This window comes from Lemur catta, chromosome 23 (assembly GCF_020740605.2).
Source record: "Lemur catta isolate mLemCat1 chromosome 23, mLemCat1.pri, whole genome shotgun sequence".
Taxonomy (NCBI): Eukaryota; Metazoa; Chordata; class Mammalia; order Primates; family Lemuridae; genus Lemur; species Lemur catta.
Window position 1 is genome coordinate 9,502,798 of NC_059150.1, and position 26,930 is coordinate 9,529,727.

Genomic DNA, 26,930 nt, shown 5'->3' on the forward strand with positions numbered 1-26,930 from the left:
CCATCCCTTCCCGCCGCCCTGCTCCATCACCCCAGGAGGCTGCGGGCACGGAGGAGCGGGCGCCCGGCGCGGTCCTGGGCTCCGAGGAAGCTCGGCGAGCCCGGGCCCGTCTCGCGCGCCGTGGCTGTCCCCGCCGGGCACCTGCTTTGAATCCCCGCGCGAGGCGCGCGGGGGGCGGCGGGGCGGGGCGGGGGCGGGGCGGCGTCACGTGCCGGCGGCGGCGGCGGCGGCGGCCCCGGGAAGGTTCCATTGCTTCGGCGGCCCGCACTCCTGGCGCTCGGGCGCCCCCCCGCCCCGCCGCGCCCGCCGCTCCCCTCGCGGCCGAGCAGCGCGGCGACTCCGGGGCCGCGCCCCGCCCCTCTCGCCGAGGGCCTCGCCGCGTCCTCCGCGCCCTCCCGCCGCCGCCCCCGCCGTCCGGTTGGTGCGGTCCATGGCGAGCGCATCATGGCGATTGAAGGTAAGGGGAGGCCGACGGCGGCGGGCGACGAGGGGCCCTCCCCGGCGGCGGGGGGCTGGGGGGCGCCGGGGTCCCGCGCGCGTCCCGGGAGGCGGAGGGCGGAGCGGCGCGGCGGGGACGCCGGACTCGGCTCTCCGGCCCTCGCGGTTTCGTCGGCCTCGGCCGGGGCCGCGCGCGGGGAGAGCGCTGGAGCGGGCGGGGACGGCGAGTGCCTGTCGCTGGCCGCGCGCACTGGGGCTCCGGCTGCGGCCCTGCAGCCCCCGCGGGACGGGCTGGGGGGAGCGAGGGGCCGCGGGGGGCTCGGGCTGCACCCTCTTCCTCGCCCCCGCCCAGCAGACCGTCCTCCCGGATACCTGCCTTCCTGCCAAACCGGGAGTCCGGTTTTGCTGTCCCCTTCCTTCCCCTTCCGCGACCCTACTTTGGGGCCCATGCTGTGTTGCGCTCTCCGTTCTTTTCCCTTGTGTTTGCTGTTGTAGGGGACCGGGAAATTTGGGGTGAGCTTAATATCCTCCTTAAGTGCTCCTCCCCCCCACAAACTCAAAACTGCTTTTCTCTATAAAAGAGAAGTAAATACGTCTTTGCAACAAGCGCACACTCTTACAGTCTTTCAAACATCAGTCTATTAAGTGTTCTAGTGCCAACAGGGCTCACATTTTCAAAAAGTAGCTTCATAAAAATTGAGTTCCTGGGTAAGGGAGTTGACACTAAAGTGTGTTTTTCTCTGGTTCCAGAAACATGTAACTGGGATGAAGTGTCTGTATTTTGTCTTGTTGTTAAGGAGCATATTGTGAAAATTGGTATCACACATCTAGGCTATTTATGTGAAAGACTACCTCTTCCAGCCCTGTCTCACTCTCGGCTTAACTCAAACAGTGGAAGTAATTTGTAAATTTTCCCTGTGTGTGTATGTGTGTGTATATTCATCTGTGCAGATGTGCGGGTTACCTATAGCTATACCATTATTTGTCTGAATTAAAATGGGCGTTCCTCCTACGTAAAAGTTTTCGAAGCGGTTTGCCTTCTAGCTGGGCAGTTACTGGTAGCATCCATCTCTGAGGGCTTCTTTTTGTGAGCTCCTGTGGACTCCAGAATTGCTTTAGTTGTGTATTTACATTTATATCATTTATGTAAGAGATTGATTACCTATTATATGCAAGACACACATTCAGTTTCAAATATCTACTTTAGCTAGAATGATGAGGAATGATGTCTACCTGTAATCTTTGCTAATCTTGTTATCTGGAGCAGTCCTTTCAACCTTTTTTCCCCCCACTGTGCTTTTTACCAAAGGTTAAAAATCAAGCAATCAAATCCCCTGATTTACATTGTGAACTTTATTTTCCTAGCCAATCTGTGGTAGAATTTGTTGTGAAGTGGGCAGAGCGTGAGGAAGGATTCGCCAGATAGCATGCAGATGTGATCCTATAACTTGTCCTTCTTAAAGTATTTTCCAGTTTTTCCTCTTTTTCTTAGTTCTTTCATTCTTTCCTCTGGCAGCTAGATGTTAGTGATTCTTTTCTATGTCAAGTGGTGGGATTTTGTTCTGCCTACGAGTACATTTTAGAGAACAAGATTTTTAAAATCCTCATATTCTAGAGATTCTTTTATGTTTGAGGTACTCCTAAATATTTTCAAAATTAAAACTTAGCATTTAAGGTTTTATAATATAAAGATCAGGAATTATGTCGTTTCTAGTTCAGCAAAAAAACTATAGTTAATATGAGCATTTCAGGTGAAAATGTCAGGTCAAGTTAGTCTGCTGTGCTGCTTGTCACATATCAAAGCAGTTTCTTTATATGCACTATATTACAGAGTAAAATGAGTTCTGGAGGAGGACTCGGTACTAGGGACATCTTGGAATTTTAGGGGCCCAAGGGGACATCTTGTCCAACATTTTTTTCAATGAAGTAGTTCTTAAAACATACAGTTCCTTCATTCACCTGTTAATTCAGTGGGCATTTATTATATACTAGCTATTACGCTGGGTTCTGTGCTAGACTCTGGGGGGCCATAAAGATGACTAAGACCATGTTCCTTCCCTCAAAGAGTTCATGTTCTAGTGGTAGAGACAGGCAATTTTAAACAGGTAATTACAATATAGTATGAACATCAAGAGATGGATCACCCTTCCTTTGTATAAAAACATTCAATGATGAGTTTGACACTGTTTCTGAGACAATAATGCTTCTATTCGTAAGATCTTCATATTTGGCCAAAAGTCTACCATTCAGTAACTTCTGTCTGCCCTTCTTACTTCTGTGTGTATTCTCTGTGGTTATGACATCCCTCCTACCACTTGACTACAGTGTTGTCTAGACAAAATATTCAACTCCTTCCTTTGGATGATCTGTAGTGGTATGTTTTAATATTTGGAATATAGCAGTGGGCCATTTCATTCCAGCTGTACTGTTGAATAGCATACATTGAAGATGTTGTATCACTTCTTGACTTGTGCATAATCCTGTTTTGTAGCTTAATAGTAGAATAGCCTTTTTGGAGCTTTATGTTGGCTCAGGGTGAGGCTGTAATGAACCCAAACCATGGTCTCTTCTACTTGGACTGTTCTCAAGTCATGTGCCTGCAGTCCCTTCCATAGCTAACTAATGTTTTGAATTGAATAGGTCATTTACAACTGTTAGTCATACTCTTATTCACTCTGGCCCAGCGTTTTAGCCAGCGTTTTGCGTCTAGCCTTTTAAGTACTAAGGGTGACTTTTATTTCCTCCTCTGTGTGAAACCCTTATTTTACAACACCAAATTACTTCTACTACACAATCACTCATTTTCTCCTTTTATCAGTCAGACATATAACTGCTAATCAGTACTTCAGACAAGTAAAAGATGATGGAGTTACCACACTGAGCTAATATAATTGCAGAGGTGAAGGAGTTAGCCTATCTTAGATAAAGGTACAGGTTTTAGAAGGCATTCTGAAATATTAAGAATAGTTCACAGATCCTTATCGTTACCATAGTGGTCTGGCAATACCAAGTTGGGAATCATTGTTCTAGCCTAGCCTAGCAACACATGTAATTGTTATCCAGCATATTAACTCTTCTAGTGTTGGCCTTTGTCAGTCTGGCAGTATTGACTCTTTTCTGTTTTTTGTTTTCTCCTCTCTTGATTACATACTTCTTAGTTTTCTCATCATCTGCCTGACCTAATGTTCTCAGTGCCACTCTCAACCCTATTGCCATTCTCTGTTTTATACATACTGCTGTAATAATTGCACAGACTGAACGATTTTGTAATCTACACAAATTTGTTTTCTCAGTCCAACTGTAAGTGCCTAGAGACTAATGTCTTATTCATTTTTGTACTCCTTAGATTTTGTATAGTACATGCCTTGGTAACCATGGGGGATTGGTTCCAGGCCCTCCATGATATCGCAATTTGAGGATGCTCAAGTCCTTTATATAAAATGGCATAGTATTAATATTTGCATATTGTCTACACACATCCTCCAGTATACTTTAAATCATCTCTAGATTACTTATATCTATCACAATGTAAATGTTATATTAATAGGTGTATTGTTTAGGGAATAATGACAAGAAAAAAAGTCTGTACACATTCAGTACAGATGCAGCCATTGTAGCCTAAGTACATTTTGATCCATGGCTGGTTGAATTCATGGATTTGGAACCCATGGATATGGAAGGCCAACTGTACAGTGCATACTCAACTCAAGTTTCTTGAATTGTTTCATGGAATTCTGTCCATTATCGTCATAGATTATGACCATTGCCCAGAAGCATATCTCTAACACAGAATTTTCCTGACTTATAATTCCAAATAGTAGCTAGATACCTTTACTTGGATGTCCTACAGCAAACCAAAATGTTTGGCTTAGGATATTAAGAATGTCCTAAAATTGTCATCGCAGTCACCAAAGCCAGCCTCCATATTCCCGTGCTCCCTGCAAATTTACCATCTGAGTGGCATTTTAAAATAACTGGACATCTGAGTTAGAAACCTGGACATCAGCCCCGTGTTATAATTCACTCCCCCCACATCCTGTTGATCACTAAGTCCTGCCAAGTCTGCATCTCAAATTAATTTATGCTGCTTAGTGCCTTAACTTTAGTTTATGCCCTTATCTCTCATTAAGAGACTTACGTTAGTTTCTTAACTAATCTAATCTCCACTCTTAAGTTTCCTTCCAGTTCTTTTTCCAAATTAGTGCTAGCTAAACTGAAATCTGAATTTTTTAAAATCTCAGGATAAAGCTGGTCCTTAATGATCTGGCCCATGTCTGTTCTTCATCTGGTCCATGTATTTCTGTTTCTTCTATAAGAATATTAGAGGACTCTTTGCAAATTGTTTTGCTAAAGAAAAAAAATAAATATCTTTATTGTTAAACAGCTGTCTTAACTTTACTTAATCTGAGTGGCATTTTTAAGTTTAAACTAGAGAGAATCTATGAATGTATGTATGTGTATATACTGTATGTACTTTTTATTCGTAGTGTACCTTATAGTTTGCCACACATTTTCACTTATATTTTATTTTTAAAATCATTAGTGGAATTCTGAGATGTTCTTTAGGATTTGTTTTAGCGCTAAGATTTCTAAGGCAGAATTTGGATTTTCAAAAACTGTTTGAAATATTGAATTAAAAAAATCTGATAGAAACATGTTATATTATTAGTCTTGAGGGAGAGCATCACACTTCTTTCGTGTTTCCCATGTTATTGTTAGAGAGGTATCATTTTATGTACATAGGGGGTAATATTATTAGAATGTCACACCTATCCACAGTCTGGCAGAGTGAGGTAATTTATTGAATGTTTTATTTTTGGAGGAATTACAGTTCAGTTTAGTCAGTGATATTCTTAAAAGAGATACTTCAACTTATGGCAGAATAATATTTCTGATGTTTTCGTAGAGACTTAAGACATGTTTGTATATTTAGGTAGATTTGTTCAGAGACTTCTGGAAGTACTTTTGAGTAATTTACAGTTTATTCAAGGTTCCTTTTCTAACTCACTATACAAAATTAGAAACAAGTAGGAAACACCAGAGACATAGTTGTATTTCATTTTTTGTTGTTTTAAGGTAGTATTAGAGTGCAATAGTGCATGCCAGTGGGGAAAGCAGAGAGAACCATATATTGGCTTAATTTATATAATTTGTTGAGTAATACTGTTTGCATTGTCAGTTTCTTTGAAAAGATTATGTTTGTACATAGTATAAATGTAGAAGTATAGTAGACTGTCTTCATGAATTTGATTTCTATTTAGCTGACTTCATTCTTCTCCCAACCACGAATGCTAGCTGATTAATACCTAATGTGAAAGTGCCTATATACAGTTAATGTAAGATTGGACAAACTACTATAAGTAAGACATTTCAAACTTTTGAGTAAAAGTATTATATGCATATTTTGTGTGTATATGTAGTAATAATTGAAACCTAACAAATTGGAACACTTGACTTGCCATCTTTTAGAGGGAGGAAAACTGACAACATAGGAAGCTCTTATTAGGAACTTACAAACAAATTTCTAAGAGCCATACATATATTCAGAACAATTTTTTTATTTTCACCTTTTTAGGACTATATTAGAAATGACATCTAAAGTAATATTTTGAGTCATCATGAGATAGAAGAGTCTCACGAAATATTAAATTATCTTTATCTTTAGTATTCTGAACATGCAGTCATGCATGTTAGTAGTTTTAAAAAATGATCTTGTGCAGTAGTCAAAACAAAAAGGTTTTGATTTATTCTCAGTTAACAAGAAAATTCAATTAAGTAAAACACTTTTTGTGACCACTTATTCAGGGTTTTATTGTGTTATGTTAATGAGCTTCTAATATTCAAAAACATAGTTAACTGAACAAACTGAATTAAGTAGCTCAAAACTTAGAAAAATAGATTAATTCATGAACAGTAAATTCAATTTTATGAGATAAAATTTATACCTCTTAGAAAAAATTATTGAATAAATGCATAGGAATGTATGTGGCTCAAATGAGATTTAGCATGCTTTGCAAATTATATAGTGCACTAAGATATTGTTATGAGCAGAGATACAGTTGGTTATTCTATGTGATGCTGGAGTGGTGGTGAGTGTGTGTCTCAAAGTTTAGGCTGCTATTGAATAGGAGTATTGTAGATAAAATGAGTTTGTAAAAGTGTAGAAAGTACTTATTCAGACTATTTTAACTCTACAGTAATTGCATAGCAACAGCAAAAAGAAAGGAATTCCAATTTGGGGGGATAATTCCCAGAGGGTTGGAGGCCTGAAGGTTTTTTTTTTTTTTTTCCTTCTTTTTTTAGGAAAACTTTCAAAAAGAGGACAAGTTAAGAACTATGAGAAAATTAACATTTATTTTGGACTGTTTGCATGGGAGAGTGTTTGAAATTGAATGATAACTGGTTCTGTAGAAGAGAAGATACTATACAGGACTCTTGTTCGTTTCCAGGGCCCAAACTCAAAGTTTTCTTTGAATTTTGTATTCTGCTTGGTGAGGAATGCAAAGGGAATTAACATTTTTGGGTGCTTGCCATGGCCCAGAGATCATATTAATATATCCATTATCCCAGACATGGATAGCACCGCTTCTCTTTCTCTTGACTGTGGCAGACTTCTGTCTTATTAAGGCATCTTTTTTTCCTACTGGTTGTGGGCTTGATTTCAGGATCCTTGGCAACACTGCCCTCCAGCAGCTACTACTAATCTACCAGAATTAGTATACAGGATGAAAGCTATTTTCTGTGCTGAGGTTAATATTATGACTTTACAAATTACTTTAGTTATTATTTTTACTCATTCGAAAGATTAAGTAACAAGCACAAGGTTTGCAAAGACAGTAGTGGGTGATGCTGACTTTAGAATTGAAGTCTAGCTCAATTCAGAAACCGGGATCTTTATGCAACACTATGTTTTAAATTGATGACTGAAATTGGTATTATTTCTTGAAGGGCTTAATTAGGGACAAACTAAAACATGTCTAGAGGTTAATGACTGTGGTCTAAGTGGATTGAATTGGTTGGGGGCAGTTGGCAGAATTAATAGGAAATATTTAAAGTTTCATGCTTATTATGTACAACATGGGTATCTGTTTAAAATTAGCTTTAACGGTTTATAAGTGTAAGGTAAATGTTAAAGGCTTTTCCTATTTTAATAGATGTGCCTTGAAGAAGAATCTTTAGAGGAGATGGAATTTAAGACATTTCTAAAGTAGCCTTTCAGTATTTGACCAAGAAGAAATAAATAGAACCTGTAAATTGTGATTTATGCTACTGGTCAAATTAAGCATGGTAAACAAAGTTAATTTTGAAAAAGACTTCTAGATCCAGCTTAAAGAAACTGAATCTTTGGGCCAAGCGTGGTGGCTCACACCTGTAATCCTAGCACTCTGGGAGGCCGAGGCGGGTGGATTGTTTGAGCTCAGGAGTTCGAGACCAGCCTGAGCAAGAGCGAGACCCCGTCTCTACTAAAAATAGAAAGAAATTATCTGGCCAACTAAAAAATATATATAGAAAAAATTAGCTGGGCATGGTGGCACATGCCTGTAGTCCCAGCTACTTGGGAGGCTGAGGCGGGAGGATCGCTTAAGCCCAGGAGTTTGAGGTTGCTGTGAGCTAGGCTGACGCCACAGCACTCACTGTAGCCCAGGCAACAGAGAGAGACTCTGTCTCCAAAAAAAAAAAAAAAGAAACTGAATCTTTGGGTTTAACTCCATTTTTTAATATGGACATACTTCATTTTACTGTGCTTCACTTTATTGTGATTCACGGATACTGCATTTTTTACAAATTGAAGGTTTTTGGCAACCCTGAGTCAAGCAAGTCTGTTGGTGTTAATTTTCCAACAACATGTGCTCTCTTCTGTTTGCCATTTTGGTAACTCTCCCAGTATTTGCACTTTTTTCATTATTATTATATCTGTTACGATGATCAGTGATGTTTCATGTTACTGTTGTCATTGTTTTGGGTGCCACGAGCTGTGCCCGTATCAGACAGTGAACTTAATCCATAAATGTGTGTGTTACGACTGCTTCCCAGACTGGCCGTTGCCCCATCGCTCTCGCTTTGGCCTCCCTATTCTCTGAGACACAACAATGTTGAAATTAGGCCAATTAATAACTCTACAATGACCTCTACGTATTTTAAGTGAAAGGAAGAGTCACACATCTCTCACTTTAAGTCAAAAGCTGGAAATGATTAAGCTTAGTGAGGAATGCTTGTCGAAAGCCAAGATAGGCCAGAAGCCAGGCCTCTTGTGCCAAACAGGTAGCTAAGTTGTAAATACAAAGGAAAAGTTCTTGAAGGAAATTAAAAGTGCTACTCCAGTGAACACACAGATTGATAAGAAAGCAAAACAACTTTATTGTTTTTATGGAGAAACTTTCAGTGGCCTAGATACAAGATCAAACCAGCTACGGCATTCCCTTAAGCCAAAACCTAATCCAGAGCAAGGCTCCGAGCTGGGTGCCATGGCTCGTGCTTATAATCCTAGCACTCTGGGTGGCCAAGGCAGGAGGATTGCTTGAGCTCAGTAGTTCGAGACCAACCTGAGCAAGAGTGAGATCCCATCTCTACTAAAAAATAGAAAAATTAGCTGGGCTAAAAAAATAGAAAAATTAGCCATACACCTCTAGTCCCAGCTACTTGGGAGGCTGAGGCAGGAGGATCCCTTGAGCCCAGGAGTTGAAGGTTGCAGTGAGCTATGATGTTGCCACTGTACTCTACCCAGGGTGACAGAGCGAGACTCTGTCTCAACAACAACAACAAAAAGGAAACAGAGCAAGTCTCTAATTCTCTTCAATTCTGTGAAGGCTGAGAGACATGAGGAAGCTGTAGAAGAAAAGTTAGAAGCTAGCAGAAGCTGGGTGCAGTGGCTCATGCCTATAATCCTAGCACTTTGGGGGTTGAGGTGGGTGGATCACTTGACTGCAGGAGTTCGAGACCAGCCTGGACAACATAGCAAGACCTCATCTCTACAAAAAAATAAAAAATTAGCTCAGTGTGATGCTTCTGTTCCTGTAGTCTCTGTTACTCAGGAGGCTGAGCTGGAAGGATTGCTTGAGCCCAGGAATTTGAGGCTGCAGTGAGCTAAGTTATCCAGAAGATCTAGCTAAGATGGCTACACTAAACAACAGATTTTCAATGTAGATGAAACAGCTTTATATTGGAAGAAGATGCCATATAGGACTTTCATAGCTAGAACAAGTCGATGTCTGGCTTTAAAGGACAGGCTGACTCTCTTTTTAGGGGCTAATGCAGCTGGTGATTTTAAGTTGAAGTCAGTGCTCATTGACCATTCCAAAAATCCTAGGGCCCTTAAGAAGTTTGCTAAATCTACTCTGCCTGTGCTCTATCAGTGGAACAACAAAGCCTGTATGTCAGCACATCTGTTTACTTCATGGTTTACTGAATATTTTAAGCTCACTGTTGAGACCTAGTGCTCAGAAAAAAAGATTCCTTTCAAAATATTATTGCTCATTAACAATACACCTAGTCACTCAAGAGTTCTGATGGAGACATACAAGGAGGAGGAGATGAATGTTGTTTTCATGCCTGCTAACACAACATCCATTCTGCAGCCCACAGATCAAGGAGTAATTTAGACTTTCAATTCTTATATTTAAGAAATACGTTTTGTAAGGCTGTTAGCTGCCATCGGTAGTGATTCCTCTCATGAATCTGGCAAAGTAGTTGAAAACCTTCTGGAAAGAATTCACCATTCTAGATGCCATTAAGAACATTCGTGATTCATAGGAAGAAGTCAAAATATCAATATAAAGAGGAATTTGAAAGAAGTTGATTCCAGTCCTCTTGGATGACTTTGAGGGGTTCAAATGAAAGAGAACTAGAGTTAGAAGTGGAACCTGAGGATGTGACTGAATTGCTGCAATCTCATGATAAAACTTGAACGGATGGATAAGCAGTTGCTTCTTATGGATGGGCAAAAGAAAGTGGTTTCTTGAGATGCAGTCCACTCCTGGTGAAGATGTTGTGAACATTGTTGAAATGTCAAAAAAGGATGTAGAATATGATACACACTTAGCTGATAAAGCAGCTGCAGCGTTTGAGAGGACTGACTCTGATTTTGAAAGAAGTTCTAATGTGGGCAAAAATGCTATCAAACAGCATCGCATGCTACAAAGAAATTTTTCGTGAAAGAGTCAATTGATGCAGCAAATTTCATTGTTGTCTTATTTCAAGAAATTGCCCCAGCCTCTCCAGCCTTCAGCAGCTACCACGCTGATCAGTCCGCAGCCCCCAGCATCGAGGCAAGAACCTCCACCAGCAAAAAGGTTATGACTCACTGAAGGTGCAGATAATCATTAGTATTTTTTAGCAATCTCACATTTTTTAGCGATAAAGTATTTTTAAATTAAGGTATGTACATTGTTTTATTAGGCATAATGTTATTGCACGCAATAGGCTACAGCATAGTATAAACATAACTTTTATATGCACTGGGAGACCAAAAAATTTGTCTGACTCTGTTATGATTTTTGCTTTATTGTGATGGTCTGGAACTGAACATGCAGTATCTTCTGAGGTACGCCTGTACCTGGATGTATTTTCATGGGACTACAACATCACTACAGATTTTCATTTTGTAGACATGTGGACAAGTGCATATTTTGTAATGATCTCCCTCTTTATTTTTAAAAAAAATTTCCAGTTCCCAGGTGCACTCAAAGTTATGTGTACATTCATGTACAAACACACATATGCACCTAATCACAGCACGTGTGTGTTGGCCCACACATACCTATTTTCTCTCATACTCCTTACGTACGCCAACTGTAGAGGATTATGCCTGTTTATAGTATGCTCCTACATGGGTTTGCCTGAGGGAAGAGACAGTAACTTTGACTAAGCTTGTCATTTTCTATCTCTCGTTTCCATGTTTCTGAGTTGATTATTTTGAGAACAATGCTAGTATTATCTCCAAGTATAGTTTTTGTGAAATTCACTTTTATTTAAATTGTTTAAAAGGATCAGAAAACAATTTCATATTTTTCATTATTTTTATAAAAATGAAGAAAAATCAACTTTTACTTTCCTACATATATTAACCATAGTGTTCTAATTTTTTTCCCTGAGAATTAACTAGTGACCCTGGGCAACTTTAACCTTTGGTGCCTCAGTTTGTTTATCTATAATATAGTGAACTAGGCAACTTTATTTCTAAACTCCAATCTCTTCTTATGTTCTGTTCTTCTAAAATGGTATCCAAGTCTTCATTTTTTTAAGTAAATTTGATGCGTGAAAAATTGTATATATACAGGAGTTCATTTTGGGAGTGATTATTCATCTTAGTAGAAGATTCGTCTCTTTCTAAAGATATTGACCAATTAACTACTTTAAATAATTATTCCCTCTTGTGCATTATACTATTAAAATCACCATACCACTTTTTGGATTACCACTATATCTAAGTCAAGGTATGCCTGCAATTTCTTGCCTTTGATTACAAATTTGACATTTCTTTTGGAAACTTTTTAGATTTGCTTTTAGAGATAAAATAAGGCATAAAATTTATACAAAGTTCACCATAGCTCTGATTGAAAAAGTATTTATAAGCCTTTGACTTCCAAACAAACATAGACATTTAACATGTAGAATGCATACTTTTTCCTTATACTCTCCCTGGTTTAGGAAGGTTTGGGGACAAAAGGAACATTGAACTTCAGTATCCAATAATGTAATAAAGTTTATTTACCTTTTTTGTATTTCTTAAAAGCATGGTTTAAAAAATTTTTTTTAGTTTATTGTCTAGCATTTAGTTATCCTTAACATTCCATTTTAGTGATAATAGTGATTGCTCTTGAGTTCCACATGAACATCAGTGAAATCTTATTTGTTGGTTAGACAAGTTGGTTATTTGTTGGTTGGGGACAAGTACCAAGAACAGTAGTGCACAGTCTTACTTGCTTTTTCTAGTTTTGCAATTTTTGTGAGTACTTTGACAAATCAGTAGACTCTATAAATTTAAAATATAATAATTATTTGAGTGGCTTTTTTATCTCCCTCCACCTGCCACCACTTGACTGGCTTTTTTTTTTTTAAATCTATGGGGTTCTTTCATTTGATATAGCTAAATTGAACGCTTTTAGAAGCATTTCATTGTCATTCTGCAGTTCTGAGAAAAGTGTTAGAATATAATAGTTTTTATTGTTATAATACTAAGCCTTAAAAAAATTATGCTGTTATATTTAAGATTAGGTGTATGTAGTAAAACCTAACCGATTTATATTAAATATGGGGGAGAATCTAGTTTTAATTACAGGCTTGAAAAAGTACAGCCTTCTTACATGAGTTAGTTACATAACTCAAACTAAGTTATAAATGTAACTTCTAGAGAATACGCCTTAATGAGTATGGATAAGAAATATTTCTGAGTAACCTAAGGAAACATCATAGGCCTCAGTATACATTGTAGTTATGTTATTATCATTACATAATTTTTCTAACACCTTGGAAATAGTTCCTTCTTATAGTTTGGTAAATATTCAGTCATTTAAAGCTATGTAGTACATAGCTATATTTCACTCTCGCCCTTTAGGAAGTGATCTCTGGTTGTTCATTGGTAATACTCCAGTTCATACTGTATTTTACACCAGGGTTTTGCTGAATAATAATTCTTTTATAATCATGGCCTTAAGTTGGAGTTTCTTCTTTCTAAGCCTATCTTCCTGCTTGCTAGTGATTAGTCTTTACTGTTGATAGTAAAGAAGCAATGGCATTGTCAGAACCAAGTTAGAATGCAGCTCTAACCTACTTTAGTGGTAGAAATATTATTTTCTAGTGTTTTAGCTTGCTTGCCAGATGACCTACTTTCTTTTAGTGGATATTGTGGTTTTTATTTCTCACATTATTGCCATAAGATATTTCTGTTTCTTATAACTGAGCTATTCATAATAACCTTCTATAATGAGCTAAAACGATTATTTAATATTTTTATTATGCAAAGTTTAAAAGTAATTCACAGCATATTACAAAGCCATACATACATATACAGAACACTACAAAATTTTATTCAGCTTACATTAGTGACATTATGTTTCTGAGTGAAGGAAAGATATATTTATATAGTAGTAACTAATAAAATTACTCTTATGATAGATTAGAATAATCAAAGTATATATTTGTGGAGTACAGTGTGGTGTTTTAATATATATATACATTATGGGATAATTAAATCAATCTAATTAACATATCTATCACCTCAGCTACTTACTATTTTTTGTGGTGAGAACATTTAAAATCTACTCTTGTAGCAATTTTGAAATATACAGAACATTATTATTAAATAGAGTCACCATGCTGTGCTCACTAAAATTAATTCTTCTTGTCCATCTGAAACTTTGTACCCTGTGACCAACATCTCCCCTTTTCCCATCTTGCCTACCTTCGCTCTCACCCACAACCCCTGCCTCCGGTAACTACTGTTCTACTCTGTCTAAAAAAGTTTGACTTTTTTAGATTCTACGTACAAGTATTTGTCTTTTTGTGCTTGTCTTATTTCACTTATCAAAATGTCCTTCGGGCTCATCCATGTTATTGCAAATGACAGAATTTCCGTGTTAAGGACTATACAGTATTCTGATGTATATATTTACCACATTTTCTTTATCCATTTCACCATTTGCCATTATCTTTTAAAGTTAAACATACACTTACTCCATAACCTGGCAGTTCTTCTCCTGGGTGTATATCCAGGAGAAAAGCATACATGTTGGCAGCAAAGAGGCATGTATAAAAAGATTCATAGCAAAATTATTCACAACAACCCCCAAACCAATCCAAATGTTTATTAACAGTAGAATTGAAACTTATGTACCTGTATTTACACATTACACATATATATGTGTGTATACAAGTATATGTATGTATATTTATAAACAGTGAAATTCAATACAGAAATGAAAAGGAATGAATCACAACCACAACTCATAGAATGATTAATCTTACAAACATAATATTGAAAGAAGCAAGGCTCAAAAATGCCCTCTCAGTGATTCCATTTATGTGAATTTTATAAACAGATGAAACTAAGCTATATTGTTAGAACTCAGAAGAGTGGTCACTTCTGGGGCAGTAAGGTGGTACCAGGGAGGATGCAAAGGAGACTCCTGGGATACTGGCAAAGTTCTGTTTCTTGCCTTAGTTTGTAGTAACTCAGGTGCTTGCTTTGTGATAATTGTATGGAACTTTCGTAGATTTGTACACTTTTCTGTGTTTTCCTGTCCAGTAAATAGAGATTTTTTTTAAACAATGGAGCATCACCAAAGGCTCTTTCCAAAAAAGAATAATCAAAGTAATTTTTTGATTAAATTTGTTAGTTTTTATCATCATGCTGTCTATTAAATTTATCTTACAAATTTATAAGAGTAGATAGCTGGAGAGTGAAGAAAAGGTCATGTTTTATTTTATATAATATGAGTATAGGTGTTGGAATATAAACAGTGCCTTTACAGAATTGACCTTTGCATAATATGTTAAGGCTCAGATGCCAAAGTGGGCCCTCCCTTGCAGTGTTTGTTTCTAGATGACGAGAAGAGGTATTTGGGAAATGGTGATGTGACTTCTGCTCTTGAGAAGCTTGCCATTGAAAATAACATACTTGAATGAAACTTCTTCATTCCAAGGCTTCATAAGACCTTACCTTCTGGGTTCAGGAAAATTCTGAACATCAGGCTATCATAATCATTTATCATAGTTAAGTTTAAAGAGACGAATTAGGGAACTTTTTTCTCAGGTCATTTGTAGGTGCTAATTTATTTTTATTCTGTTTATTTTATTTTTTAGAGACAGAGTCTTGCTCTGTCACCCAGGCTGGAGTGCAATGGTATGATCATAGCTCACTGTAACCTCGAACTCCTGGGCTCAAGCAATCCTTCTGCCTCAGCCTCCGGAGTAGCTGGAGGTGCTAATTTAAAATGGTTGTTTGTAACAAATTCACATTATTTCCTATCTTTTTAACTTCTAATAAACGTTTTTTTTAACAGGTGGAGAGAGAACCTGTGGAGTACATGAACTTATCTGTATTAGAAAAGGTAAGTCAGTGCTCTGCATGGATATTTAAATACTAAATGAATGCTTAATGATGTATAATGAATTTTAGTAGGATGGCAGATAATTTGGATTTATCTAAAGCATAATATTTAATAAATATTAATATTATTTGTATTATAGATAAGCATTCATAGAGTACATATTGCTTATTATGTGGTTATTGAGAGTTGTTACTTTATATTTAGTTTTGATGGGCTGATAAAGCCTGGTGTCTAGCATATTGGTTATTAGACATGGTGAAGAGGCAAAGAATGGAGGGTTTGATTTTTGTTCCCTTTCAGAATCTGGAATCTGAGTGCATGCTGATCTCCCATTGACTTCTGTTCTATTACTGTACCCCATCAGAGAGATGTGAGGAGTTGGTTGAAATTCATATCGGGAACATATCCAAAGACCACAACATCCTTTGACACCAACAGCTGTCTATGCTTCCTTAGAAGGAGCCACCTGACAACTGGGTGGTTCAACAAGGTGGCCCCAGGAAAGGTAATTCAGTTACTAGGTGGGAGGCAAGGAATCAGATATTCTCTAGATTTGGAAGAATCTAGGAGAACCTTGGGAGTCCCCACAACTCCTTATTAGTAATTGCAAATCTGTGAAATGGTATGAAGAAAGGGAAAGATATACTTGGGGAGGTCAGGGGAAGAAATTCTCATAAATTTACTACTCTTATCTCTTTTATAAAACTTGGGGCACTTTCTATTTCTTTCATCTCTCTTGAAAACTCACTTGGCCCTCCTGAGTCTGGCCAACTAGCAGCACTCCCCGCCGCTAATATATCACCCTAAGGAGGTTTGAAGCAGTGTCAGTATTTGTGATACATGGGTATGATTGACATGCCAGGGAAATGTCAGCATATTTTTAGTAAGTCTTTAACAACTCTGAAAAGCCTCAGCTTCTTTAGAGTTAAAAACAATTTTTTAATCCTTCTTAGGTGAAGGTGACTACTATTGACATAGTCATACTAGTTTATCTCTGAATCACTGCCTATAATTGCTGTTCATTTAAAAACAATCTGCCTTTATTAAAGTGTAGCTTATCTATAGATCTTTCCTCTGGTACTACAAAGGAGGAAATTAAAGTCAGTTCCCTGAAATGGCAAATTAAGGATTTTGATTCTTACATTATAACCATTGTTGATTTGTGCTTCTTACCTAAAATTCGGGGAAGGGGACAAATTTATATGTTTTCTTTCTCTATGCAAATATTTTTAGTCTTCTGACATATTAATCCAGAATTACTAAAAGTGTTTTAAGTAATTTTACAGCTGTTACCTAGTCCTACTAAAACTTTAAAAAAAAACTTTTTATTTGATGGGACAGCAAAAAATTCTGTACGGATTAGTTGGAATCAGAAGCTGTGGTCAGGTGAAGAGAGTATCAAGACAAGAATAGAGACAGCTAGAAGGAAGAAAAGTAAAATGTGCAGAGGGTCTTTTGTGGCTGCCTTGGGAGCAGAAAGCTACAATGGAGAAAACAGTGTAGATTAGGCTAGATGGTGATCTGCATACACCTTTTATTAAGGCTGTAATTGCTATTCTTTGTTTCTATCTCCATTCCTATCCAGGTGGTTCTCACAGTATTCTTTGCCCAGATTTCTCTGTTAGTCTCCTTTTTAACTTCCTTCCATTTTTCTGTAGAATTTTAATTCCGTGATTAAAATTTTAAAAATATTTATTCGCACGGTAGCCATGTCAGGGAAAAGTGTCTGAAGCTCCGTTTATCTTTGTATCCTGTGAGCGTTCAGTACAGTGTCCTCTTCTAGTGGATGTTTTAAAAGTACTTGAATATTCTCAGAATTAATTCTCAGAGCTAAAGCTTTTGCATTTTAAGCCAGACTTTCATCGAGTAGAGCATATGAAGGGTATGTAAAGTAGAATAATTATAATTAGTATCAACGATTCTAATAAAATGACATCTCTGACGTCACACTCAGTTTCTTTTTATCTGTTTGATTGTTCCTTCTCTGTCTCCTTATCTGGCTTCTCTCGTCTGTCAGACCTCTGAATATGGAATGTGCTGGGGTTTGGTCCTGGACTTAATTTTTTTCTTCTTTTTCCTCTGTTTGATTTTACCTAGTTCTGTTGTTTTAAATGCTTCCTGATCTTTTTTCAAACTACTTGCTTGATGTTTCTATCTGGATGTCTATTAGGATGACAACTTGACATGACTAAAATGCAAGTCTTTATTTTCTCAATTGAGCCTGTACCCTCCTCAATCTTCCCCATCTCAGCTAGTAAATAGCACTATCTACCCAGTTGCTCAAGTCCTAACTTAAGAATCATCCTGTATTTCTCTCATTCTCTTATTGCCCATATTTAATTTATTAAGTTCTGTCAGTTCTACTTGTAAAATACATTTTGAATCCACTCTCTTTTTTCCATCCTGCTTCTTTTGTTGTAGTCTGAGTCTCTTTTTTTGCCTAGATCTCTGTAATAGTTTTCTAACTAGTTTCCCTACTTCCATTCTTATCTCCTTTGTAGGTATTAGTGATTTTTTTAAAAAATGTAAATCAGTCCATATCACTTTGCTGGCTGAAATTCTTCTGTGGATTCCCATTATACCTGAAATAAAATCAAAGTGTCTTAACCTGATCTACAAAGGATCAACTTAGATCCCAAAATGTCATCTAAATATCATCAACTCAAAGGTCTCATAATCTAAATTATCTACATTTACCCATTTACATGGGTAAAACTCCTGAGTATGATTTATCGTAGTTCAAAATTTCTTTCTACTTGTGGACCTGTGAAACTAGAAAACAAGTTACCTACTCCCAGGTAGAGGATAGGACAGGATAATAGTTACAGACATTCCTGTTGCGAAAGTGAGAAAGTGGAAGAAAGGAGTCACTGGTCCTAAGCAATTTTAAAATTCAAGTAGGCAAAATCTATTAGGTTTCAAAGCTGGCAAATAATACTCTGTGGCTCTTGGCCCTGAGGCCTGAGGCTCAACCCTCTGGGTTTAAGACTTTGCTCTTGAGTCATTCTTCCTTTTTCATGAAAGATGTGCATATTTGCATCTGAGTAGTTTATCAGCCTGTTTTCTGCAGGTAGACTTTTGGTAGTCCAAAAAGCTTTCTTTCATCTCGTTGTCTCTTGGCCTTTTCAATCCGAGCTAGTGTAACATTCTCAAAATCCTTGTGAGTAGAGATTCATTCCATTAGACAAGAGACTCCTCCACAGGTCTTTCCTAGGTAATCCTATCTCTATTTCTGGCTTCTGTGAAAATAGCTAAGGGGATCTGTGAGTCACATTCTAATCTTTTCAAACAGCCTTCTGTGTCCCTGAAGACTGTTCATTTTGAGGCACTAGCAAAATATTGTTGAGCCATGCCCTTGACTTTTGCTCCAGAGCATGCTTTCTTGACAGCGAATCTTCTATTATAATTGTAGCATCATTTACAATTGGTATAGGCTGAGGATTTTCCAAGTCATCAGGTCCTATTTCCTTTTTGCTTAAAAGTTTTCCTCCTCAATTTGTCTTTCTCTCACATTTTACTATAAGAAGCATGGAGAAACCAGGCTGCGCCATTAATACTTTTTTGGAAATCTCAGTTAGACATCCAAGTTCATTGTTTACAGTTCAGCTACGCATTCTGCCACCATATTACAAGGATCCCCTTTCCTCAAGTTTCCAATAACATGTTCCTCATTTCCTTCTGAGCCATTCCCAGCAGCTTATAACATCTACATTTCTACCTTTAACATCCATATTTCTACCAGTGGTCTGTTTATGATGATTTAGGTATTCTAGATTTAAGATGATGTAAGTTTTCTGTACCATGTTTCTGATTTCCTTCTTATTCCTCACTAGCAGAGTCATTCATTAACATCCATATTTCTACTGAAAGTCTATTCAAGGATATTTAGGCTTTTTAAATTGTGTGCCTCGAAATTCTTCAAGCTTCTACCCATTATCCAATTCCAAAACTACTTCTACATTTTTAGGTATTTATTACAGCAGCACTGCACTTCCAAATACCAAAATCGGTATTAGTTTCCTATAGCTGCTGTAACAAATTACAACTTTGGTGCTCAAAACAACATAAATTTGTGGGGTGAATAAAGGAGGCAAATGTCTGAAGAGAAAGGCCATATTAATAATGTGGTCTTACTGGTTGTGCGATATTGGAACTGTCCCATCCCTTTCTCAACAACCTCTAAGTCCTTAGAATTGCAGGTGGGAGCTGGCTTTTCTTTTTTTTAATTTGGCTTTTATGGCCACTTTATTGTGTCTTCTGCCCTCTAGTAACCTTTTACTCTTTGGTGGAAGAGATGGTAGGAGTTTTTCAGTTCCAGTGTCATGCAGAAGGTAGCTGTGGCAGGCAGGGAGCCAGTTGTAGAGGTCTATGCCCCAGCTGTTTTGGCACCATGGACCAGCTTCATGGAAGACAATTTTTCCAGAGACCAGTACCGGGGCGGGGGTGAGTGAGGTGGGGAGGAGGGAGGCAGAGCTCAGGCAGTGATGCAAGTGATGGGGAGGAGGAAAGTGGTTATAAGTCTCACCTTCTGCTGTGTCTCTCCCCCCCTTCCTAAATTTCATGGAAGATAATTTTTCCATGGGTTGTGGGAGGGTGTCGCAGCTCTGCAGCTGGTCCCTAATAGGCTATGGACTGCTACTAGTCAGCAATGGTTTCTTATCCTAACACACAACTGTATTAGGATAATATATTTATAATGTAAGAGTACAAGATGTGAGAGATGAGGAGAATTTGGACACAATAGTTAGAAGATTACAGTTAGTAGAGCTGGGCGAGAGGCTGAACTTGGTGCTGCTTTTCTGAGCTTTTGGCAGTTAAAGGAGTGTTTCTGTGTGTGCTATCCTTTTTCCTTTGAGTTAGCTGCTATTCCTTTGTGGATGAATGGAAATCCAGTTAGGTTTTCATCTTCTATTGTCTATGCCCTCAGATTCTCCCTTTCAGCTGGGTGGAAAGATTTATTCTTGTTCTTTCTCTTTCCCGTCAGATGCATCCTGGCTCTTCCCTCTTTTGGTGGTGTTTTAGTTATCTATTTTGGGGAAACTATTAGGAAAGTATCTGAAATGTAGGTAATAATTTTCATATAGAATGTGTAAAAGTATAGAACTATATTCTGACTTTTGGGGGGGCTAGGGTAGGGTAGGAATTTTTTGCTTAGTGACCAAGCTTTACTTTTGTACTTTTTATAGTTCTAATTATCCAGAATAGAAAAACAAAAAAGTACCTTTTCTTCTTTCTAGTTTTAGTAGAAAGAGTACAGGATTTGGAATTGGGAGACATGGATTAAATTTCCCAGTTTGCTTCATTCAGGCTGGGTAACTAAGTCACTAAATTCTTTGAGTCTCAATTTCTCCATATGTAAAATAGTAATATTATTAATGCTATCTTTACTAATCTCACAAGACTTCTATTAGGACAAAATGAAATAAAATATATGAAAGCCTTTGTAGCCAGTAAATGGTATAATAATGTATAATTATTATCTTATTGAAGAAGGTAGGGACAATCTTAGAATTTGTAGGCTCTTAGAGATGGATCAGATGTATTCTAGATGTATGAATTCTGGAAGGCACATTCTGATTGTTTCTGTTGTTCATTCTTTCAGTGATTTGACATACAGGATTTTGAATGTATGAGAACTGCCTAGTGAGTTAATAACATTATCCTTCTAAAATATTTCAATAATTCACTTAAATGATGGCATATATATATAGAGAGAGAGATAAACTGCCTCCTATATATATATAGGAAGCAGTCTGCTGATCTCTGAACAGGGAAGTAGCTCTTAGTATGAAAAATTCTGACCACTTATCTTTGGGTATTGGCATATAAGCAGACCTCCATGCTCAATTTCTATGCAAATCCAGTAAAATCATTCTTCTGCTATCATTAGATCAACATACAAACATGAAATACTAAAAATTATGTAAAAATCTTAATTATGTCTTATTCCTCCTCTTTATTTCTTTGTTGTGACTGAACAGTATGTAATGTAATTTAGGTTGAATTTATTTTAAAAATATCTAGAGTTGTATTATAGTTTTCTATTGTATTCTATTTTCACTTTTTATGATTCTTAGGGTAGGTAGATATCTTTCCATTTGATATAGCTCAGTAACTTCTAGACAGTACTAATAAGAGATATTTTTGAATTGAGGGACCAATAGACTTTTGTAACTGCTCTGTTGGAGTTCATTTTAAGCTTTTTTTCCCCCTGACTCAGGAAATTTCAATTAGGTTGTAAATTTATAGAGCCTTGATGGTAGCAAAGAATAGGGCTTTAGTTACTATAATTAAAATGACACCTTCATTTACAATTTAATAGAAGGTAGAAATCATGGAGCTATATTTTCTTCAATTCATTCTCAGCTTCCTTGAACTTCTTAATGAGAGGCTTATGTGCACCCAGAGGGAAAGAGCCTACTGCATTGACTCATGCTTGTTATTTTCAGCTTTATGGTCTAAATCGAGGCTGCTGTAAGTTAATATAACACTAAGAATTCTGAAAGGCACATTCTGATTGTTTCTATTGTTCATTCTTTCAGTGATTTGACATACAGGATTTTGAATGTATGAGAACTGCCTACTGAGTTAATAACATTAGCCTTCTAAAATATTTCAATAATTCACTTAAATGATGGCATATATATATAGATATAGATAAACTGAGTAAAGTAGACCCTCAGCATTTGAAGGGGAGTGAAGTTCAAGAGATATGGGGAAAGACTCTTATTATAAAGGTCATAGGAGGACAAGAATCCGGAGTAATCCCAATAAAAATGGAGAGCAAATTGGGTAATGAAGGCTATGTGAGAGCCAGTCCTGTACCTCACTAAGTTCTGCCTTTCTCTGAAATACTCGTGTCTAAAAGTATCATTTTCTCTCTTCCCTTATTTCTTTTTCTTATAGCTATATTAGAGTTTTGTGAATATATTGGGTTAAGTATGAAATGTCCAATTTCCTTAAACGCTAAGTTAGACAGTTGATATTTCTGACATTTCACTTTGACACTTTTTGTTTTATTTTTATTGTAAAGATACATCCTCATTCTTTCAAGCACATGGTCTGGCTTGTTCAAATTTTTTTAGAGCAATTTTTGTGAAACCATGGATAAGTCAAAAATTTGTGTTATTTTTGAATATATTGAGCTCAATATATCAATAAAGTGTTTGGGAAGGATGTGGCTAATAAACACACAGTATATCAGTGGTTTGAGAAGTTCCTTTCTGGTGATTTTAATCTTGAAAATGAGCCACGTAGGCGACCTGAGACCAAGGTGGATAGCGATCAGCTGAAAGCTGTTGTGGAAGCGAATCCATCTCAGCCTATGCATGAATTAGCAGCAAGGTTTGACCTTACTATTCCAACAATATTGGACCATTTGAAACAAATCAGCAAGGTAAAGAAACTGGATAGATGGGTTCTGCATGAACTAAATGAGCGTCAGACGAGAAATCGTCTTGAAGCTTACCTTTCTTTGCTGTCACAACATAAAGGCAAATGATTTCTACACCATATTGTTATGTGTGATGAAAAATGGATTCTTTTTGACAATCGCAAGTGTTTGACACAACGGTTGGATAAAGATGAAGTGCCAAAACACAGTCCAAAACCAAATATTCATCAAAAAAAGCTAATGGTGTCTGTCTGATAGTCCAGCGCTGGTATTATCCACTACAACTTCATGAAACCTGTCAGTTGATTACAGTGTATGTCTACTGCAGCCAGTTGGATGAAATGATGGGGATGCTTGCACTTAAGCAGCCCAGATTGGTCAATGGAGACAGGCCGATCCTCTTGCAAGACAACATTCAACCACATGTCGCACAAACGACACTGCTCAAACTACAGAGGCTGGACTTGGAAGTTCTCTGTCATCCACCTTACTCACCAAACCTTGCACCAACTGTCTAGCACTTCTTCTGGGCCTTGGATAACTTCTTGCAAGGAAATGATATTTAATTCTCAACAAGCTGTGGAAAACGCCTTTTGCTATTTCATTGCCACTCACTCTCCAGGCTTCTTCACTGCTGGCATAAACAACCTACCGTTAAGGTGGTAAAACTGTACGAATAGTTTTGGCTCATACTTTGATTAAGTGTACTGCTTCTTGTTTGAGATATAATAAACTAAACTTTTGATTTGAAATCAGACATTTCAAATTTAATGACCTAAAAAAACTAAGGTGTTTTGCAGAATGATGTTTGTAGACCAACTTCAGAAATTTAAAGCCTATTTCAGGTTTTCCTAACCCATTTGCATTATTTAACTGAATTATGTGCTCTTTAATAACTCACATTGAAACAGAATAGAAGTTCATTTATTGGTACTAGAACAGAAGGACTGGAATGTGTTTTTCTGCCCAGCTGTTGGTCCAAGAGAAGTGAGTGGTCTAGGCATTATTTTGCTAGAGATAGATGTTTCACTGATCTATACTTGAGATGCCCAGAGTGTAAGAAAAAAAAAAATCCTTTTTTATCCTTCATTGAAGAGGAATGGGGATGGATTCCTAAGATTGTCTTGACAGAATTGGTGTCATACATACCAACCACCGTAGATTCATTCAGTGTGAATGGGTCCAGCCATTTTACAGAATGTCCTGTCACCAATTTAGTTTTGTTTTCTCTCTCAAGTTATTTAATCCTAAAACCCAGGAATTTGTCCATTTCCTCTACATTTTCAAGTTAATGTGCCTAGAGATTTTGATAGCATTCACATGATGTTTTATATTTCTTTGGTATCAGTTGTAATATCTCCTTTTTCAATTCTGATTGAGCTTATTTGGGTCCTTTTTCTTCTATTCCTGGTTAATCTAGTAAGAGGTCTATCAATTTTTTTTTGTCTTTTCAAAGAACTGATTTTTGTTTCATTGATTATTTGTATTTTTTGTTTGTTTTCCATTTTGTTTAGTTCTGCTCTGAGCTTATTTCTTTTCTTCTGCTGGCTTTGGGTTTGGCTTGCTCTTCCTCTTCTATTTCCTTGAGACGTGTCATTAGATTGTTGATGATCTTTCTGTCTTTTTCATGTAGGCATTTAAGGCTATGAATTTTCCCCTTAGGACTCCTTTTGCTGAATCCCATAGATTTTGATAGCTTGTCTCCCCTTTGTCATTCAGTTCAAGGGGAATCTTTTGTTTTCCATCTTAGTTTTGTCATTGACTCAATAATCACTCAGCATCAGGTTGTTTAATTTCTATGACTTTGTATAGAATTGAGTGTTTCTCTTGGAGTTGATTTCTAGTTTTATTCCTCTGTGGTCTGAGAGGGTACATTGTATGATTTCTATTTTTTTGAATTTGTTGAGGCATGTTTTGTGGCCTAAGACATGATCAATCTTGGAGAATGTTCCATGTGTTTATGAGAAGAATGTATATTCACTAGTTTTTGTTTAAAATGTTCTATAAATGTCTGTTAGGCCCATTTGTTCTAGACTCCCATTTAAGTCCGGTGTGTGTTTGTTTATTTTCTCTGTGGATGATCTGTCCAGTTCTGTCAGTGGGGTATTGAAGTCTCTGGCAATTATGAAGCTGCTGTTTATCTCTTTGCTTAGATCTAGTAGGGTTTGCTTCATGAATCTGGGTGCTCCTATGTTAGGTGCATAAATATTTAGGATTGTTATGTCTTCTTGTTGAATTGCTCCCTTTACCATTATACAGTGACCATCTTTGTCTTTCTTTACTGTTTTTGATTTAAAGTCAGTTTTATCTGATATGAGAATGGCTACTTGGTTTCTTTTGGTTTCTATTTGCATGGAGTATTGTTTTCCATCCCTTCACCTTGAGTCTATATGAGTCCTTGTGGATTAGATGTGTTTCCTGGAGACAGCAGATAGTTGAGTTATATTTTTTCATTCATTCAGCCAGCCTATGTCTCTTGAGTAGGGTGTTCAGACCATTCACATTGATTGATAGAATTGATTTGTAGGATGCTGTTCTGTTCATCCTGTTGGATAGTACCTTATTGCTTTGTTTTACCTCTTGTGTTATTGTTTTATATGAGATCTGAGCTTTAGTTTTTGAGTGGTTTTACCCTGGTGTGTGTCTGTTGTGCTGGTCCATGTATATTGCAGTTCTGAGTATTTCCTGCAGGACAGGTCTGGGATTGACACATTCCTTCAGTGTTTGCTTGTCTGGAAAAGTCTTTATTTCTCTTTCATATATGAAACTTAGTTTTGCAGGTTATAAAATTCTAGCCTGACAGTTGTTCTGTTGTAGAAAACTTAAGATGGGTCCCCAGTCCTTTCTGCCTTGTGAGGTCTCAGTTGAGAAGTCTACAATTAGCTGGATGGGTTTTCCTTTGTAAGTTACTTGATGTTTTTGCCTCACGGCTCACAAGAGTTCCTCCTTCGTGTTGACTTTGGCCAGTCAGATGACTGTGTGTTTTGGTGATTGCCTCTTTGCAGTGAATCTCCCAGGTGTTCATTGGGTTTCCCGTACCTGGATGTCTAAATCTCTAGCAATCTCTAGCAGGGAAGTTTTTCTCAATTATTCCCTTAGGTAGGTTTTCCAGTCTTGTGCGTTTTCTTCCTCACCCTCAGGGATGTCTATGATTCTTATATTTGGGCAATTTACATAATTCCATATTTCTTGTAGGCTTTGTTCATTTCTCTTAATTCCTTCTTTATTTTTGACTCAGTGATTTAATTTAAAACAGTTGTCTTGAAGCTCTGAGATTTTTTCTTCTGCATGGTCTAGTCTATTCTTAAAACTGTCCACTGTGGTTTTTATTTCCTTAAATGAATTTTTCAGTTCTGAAGTTCTATTTGTTTTTGTTTTTTTTTTAAATATGTTGATCTCTTTAGTGAATTTTTCATTCATTTCCTGAATTGTTTTTCTGGTTTCTTTGAGTTGGTTTTCTTTTTTCTCTTGGATTTCATTTAACTTCCTTATAATTTACATTTGGAATTCTTTACCTTCATCTCAATATTTTCATTTTGGTTGGTATCCATTGCTTGAGAGCTGATGTTCCTTTTTGTTGGTGTCCTTTTGCTGTGATTTTTCATATTTCAGAGTTCTTTTGCTGATTCCTTTTCATCTGGAGTAGCTGTTGCTTCTTTCTTTTGAATTTTCTTTTGTTTAGATAATGACACGCCCAGTTTAATCTCTGAGACTGTAGGTGTCACTTGTGGGTAAGAATCATCCATGTCCTATATGATTGAGTCAGTAAATGCTGTAAATGAGTGTAGAAATTGACCTTCCTGTCAGTAGGTTGAGCTTGCTGGAAGGAGCAAGCTGCAGTGTTGTTTTGGGGACCTGTGACTGGCTCTAGCTCCTCAGAGGTTGGGAGGGACTGGGTTGGCGCTCTCTTTTCAGTTCTGCCCATGTTGGCTCCCTCACCTTCTAAGATTAGTTCGCAGTTCTTTCCTCTGCGTCCCCAAGCAAAGATTGAGTCCTGCGGGTATGGGATCTGGCCTGTCTTCTCTATTTTTTACTGTGATTATTCTAGCTAG

General features: G+C 37.5%; 1 protein-coding gene across 1 annotated transcript in view; it reads left to right on the top strand.

Annotated features, from left to right (window-relative positions):
* Positions 1–436: 436 nt before the first annotated feature.
* Positions 437–26,930, top strand: part of SYT14 (synaptotagmin 14) — a 141,507-nt gene continuing 115,013 nt past the window's right edge. Inside the window, exons 1-2 of the mRNA XM_045536416.1 lie at positions 437–457; positions 15,438–15,485. Of these exons, the coding sequence (XP_045392372.1) occupies positions 445–457; positions 15,438–15,485 (61 nt within the window). The 5' untranslated portion in view covers positions 437–444. The remainder of the gene's footprint in view (positions 458–15,437; positions 15,486–26,930) is intronic.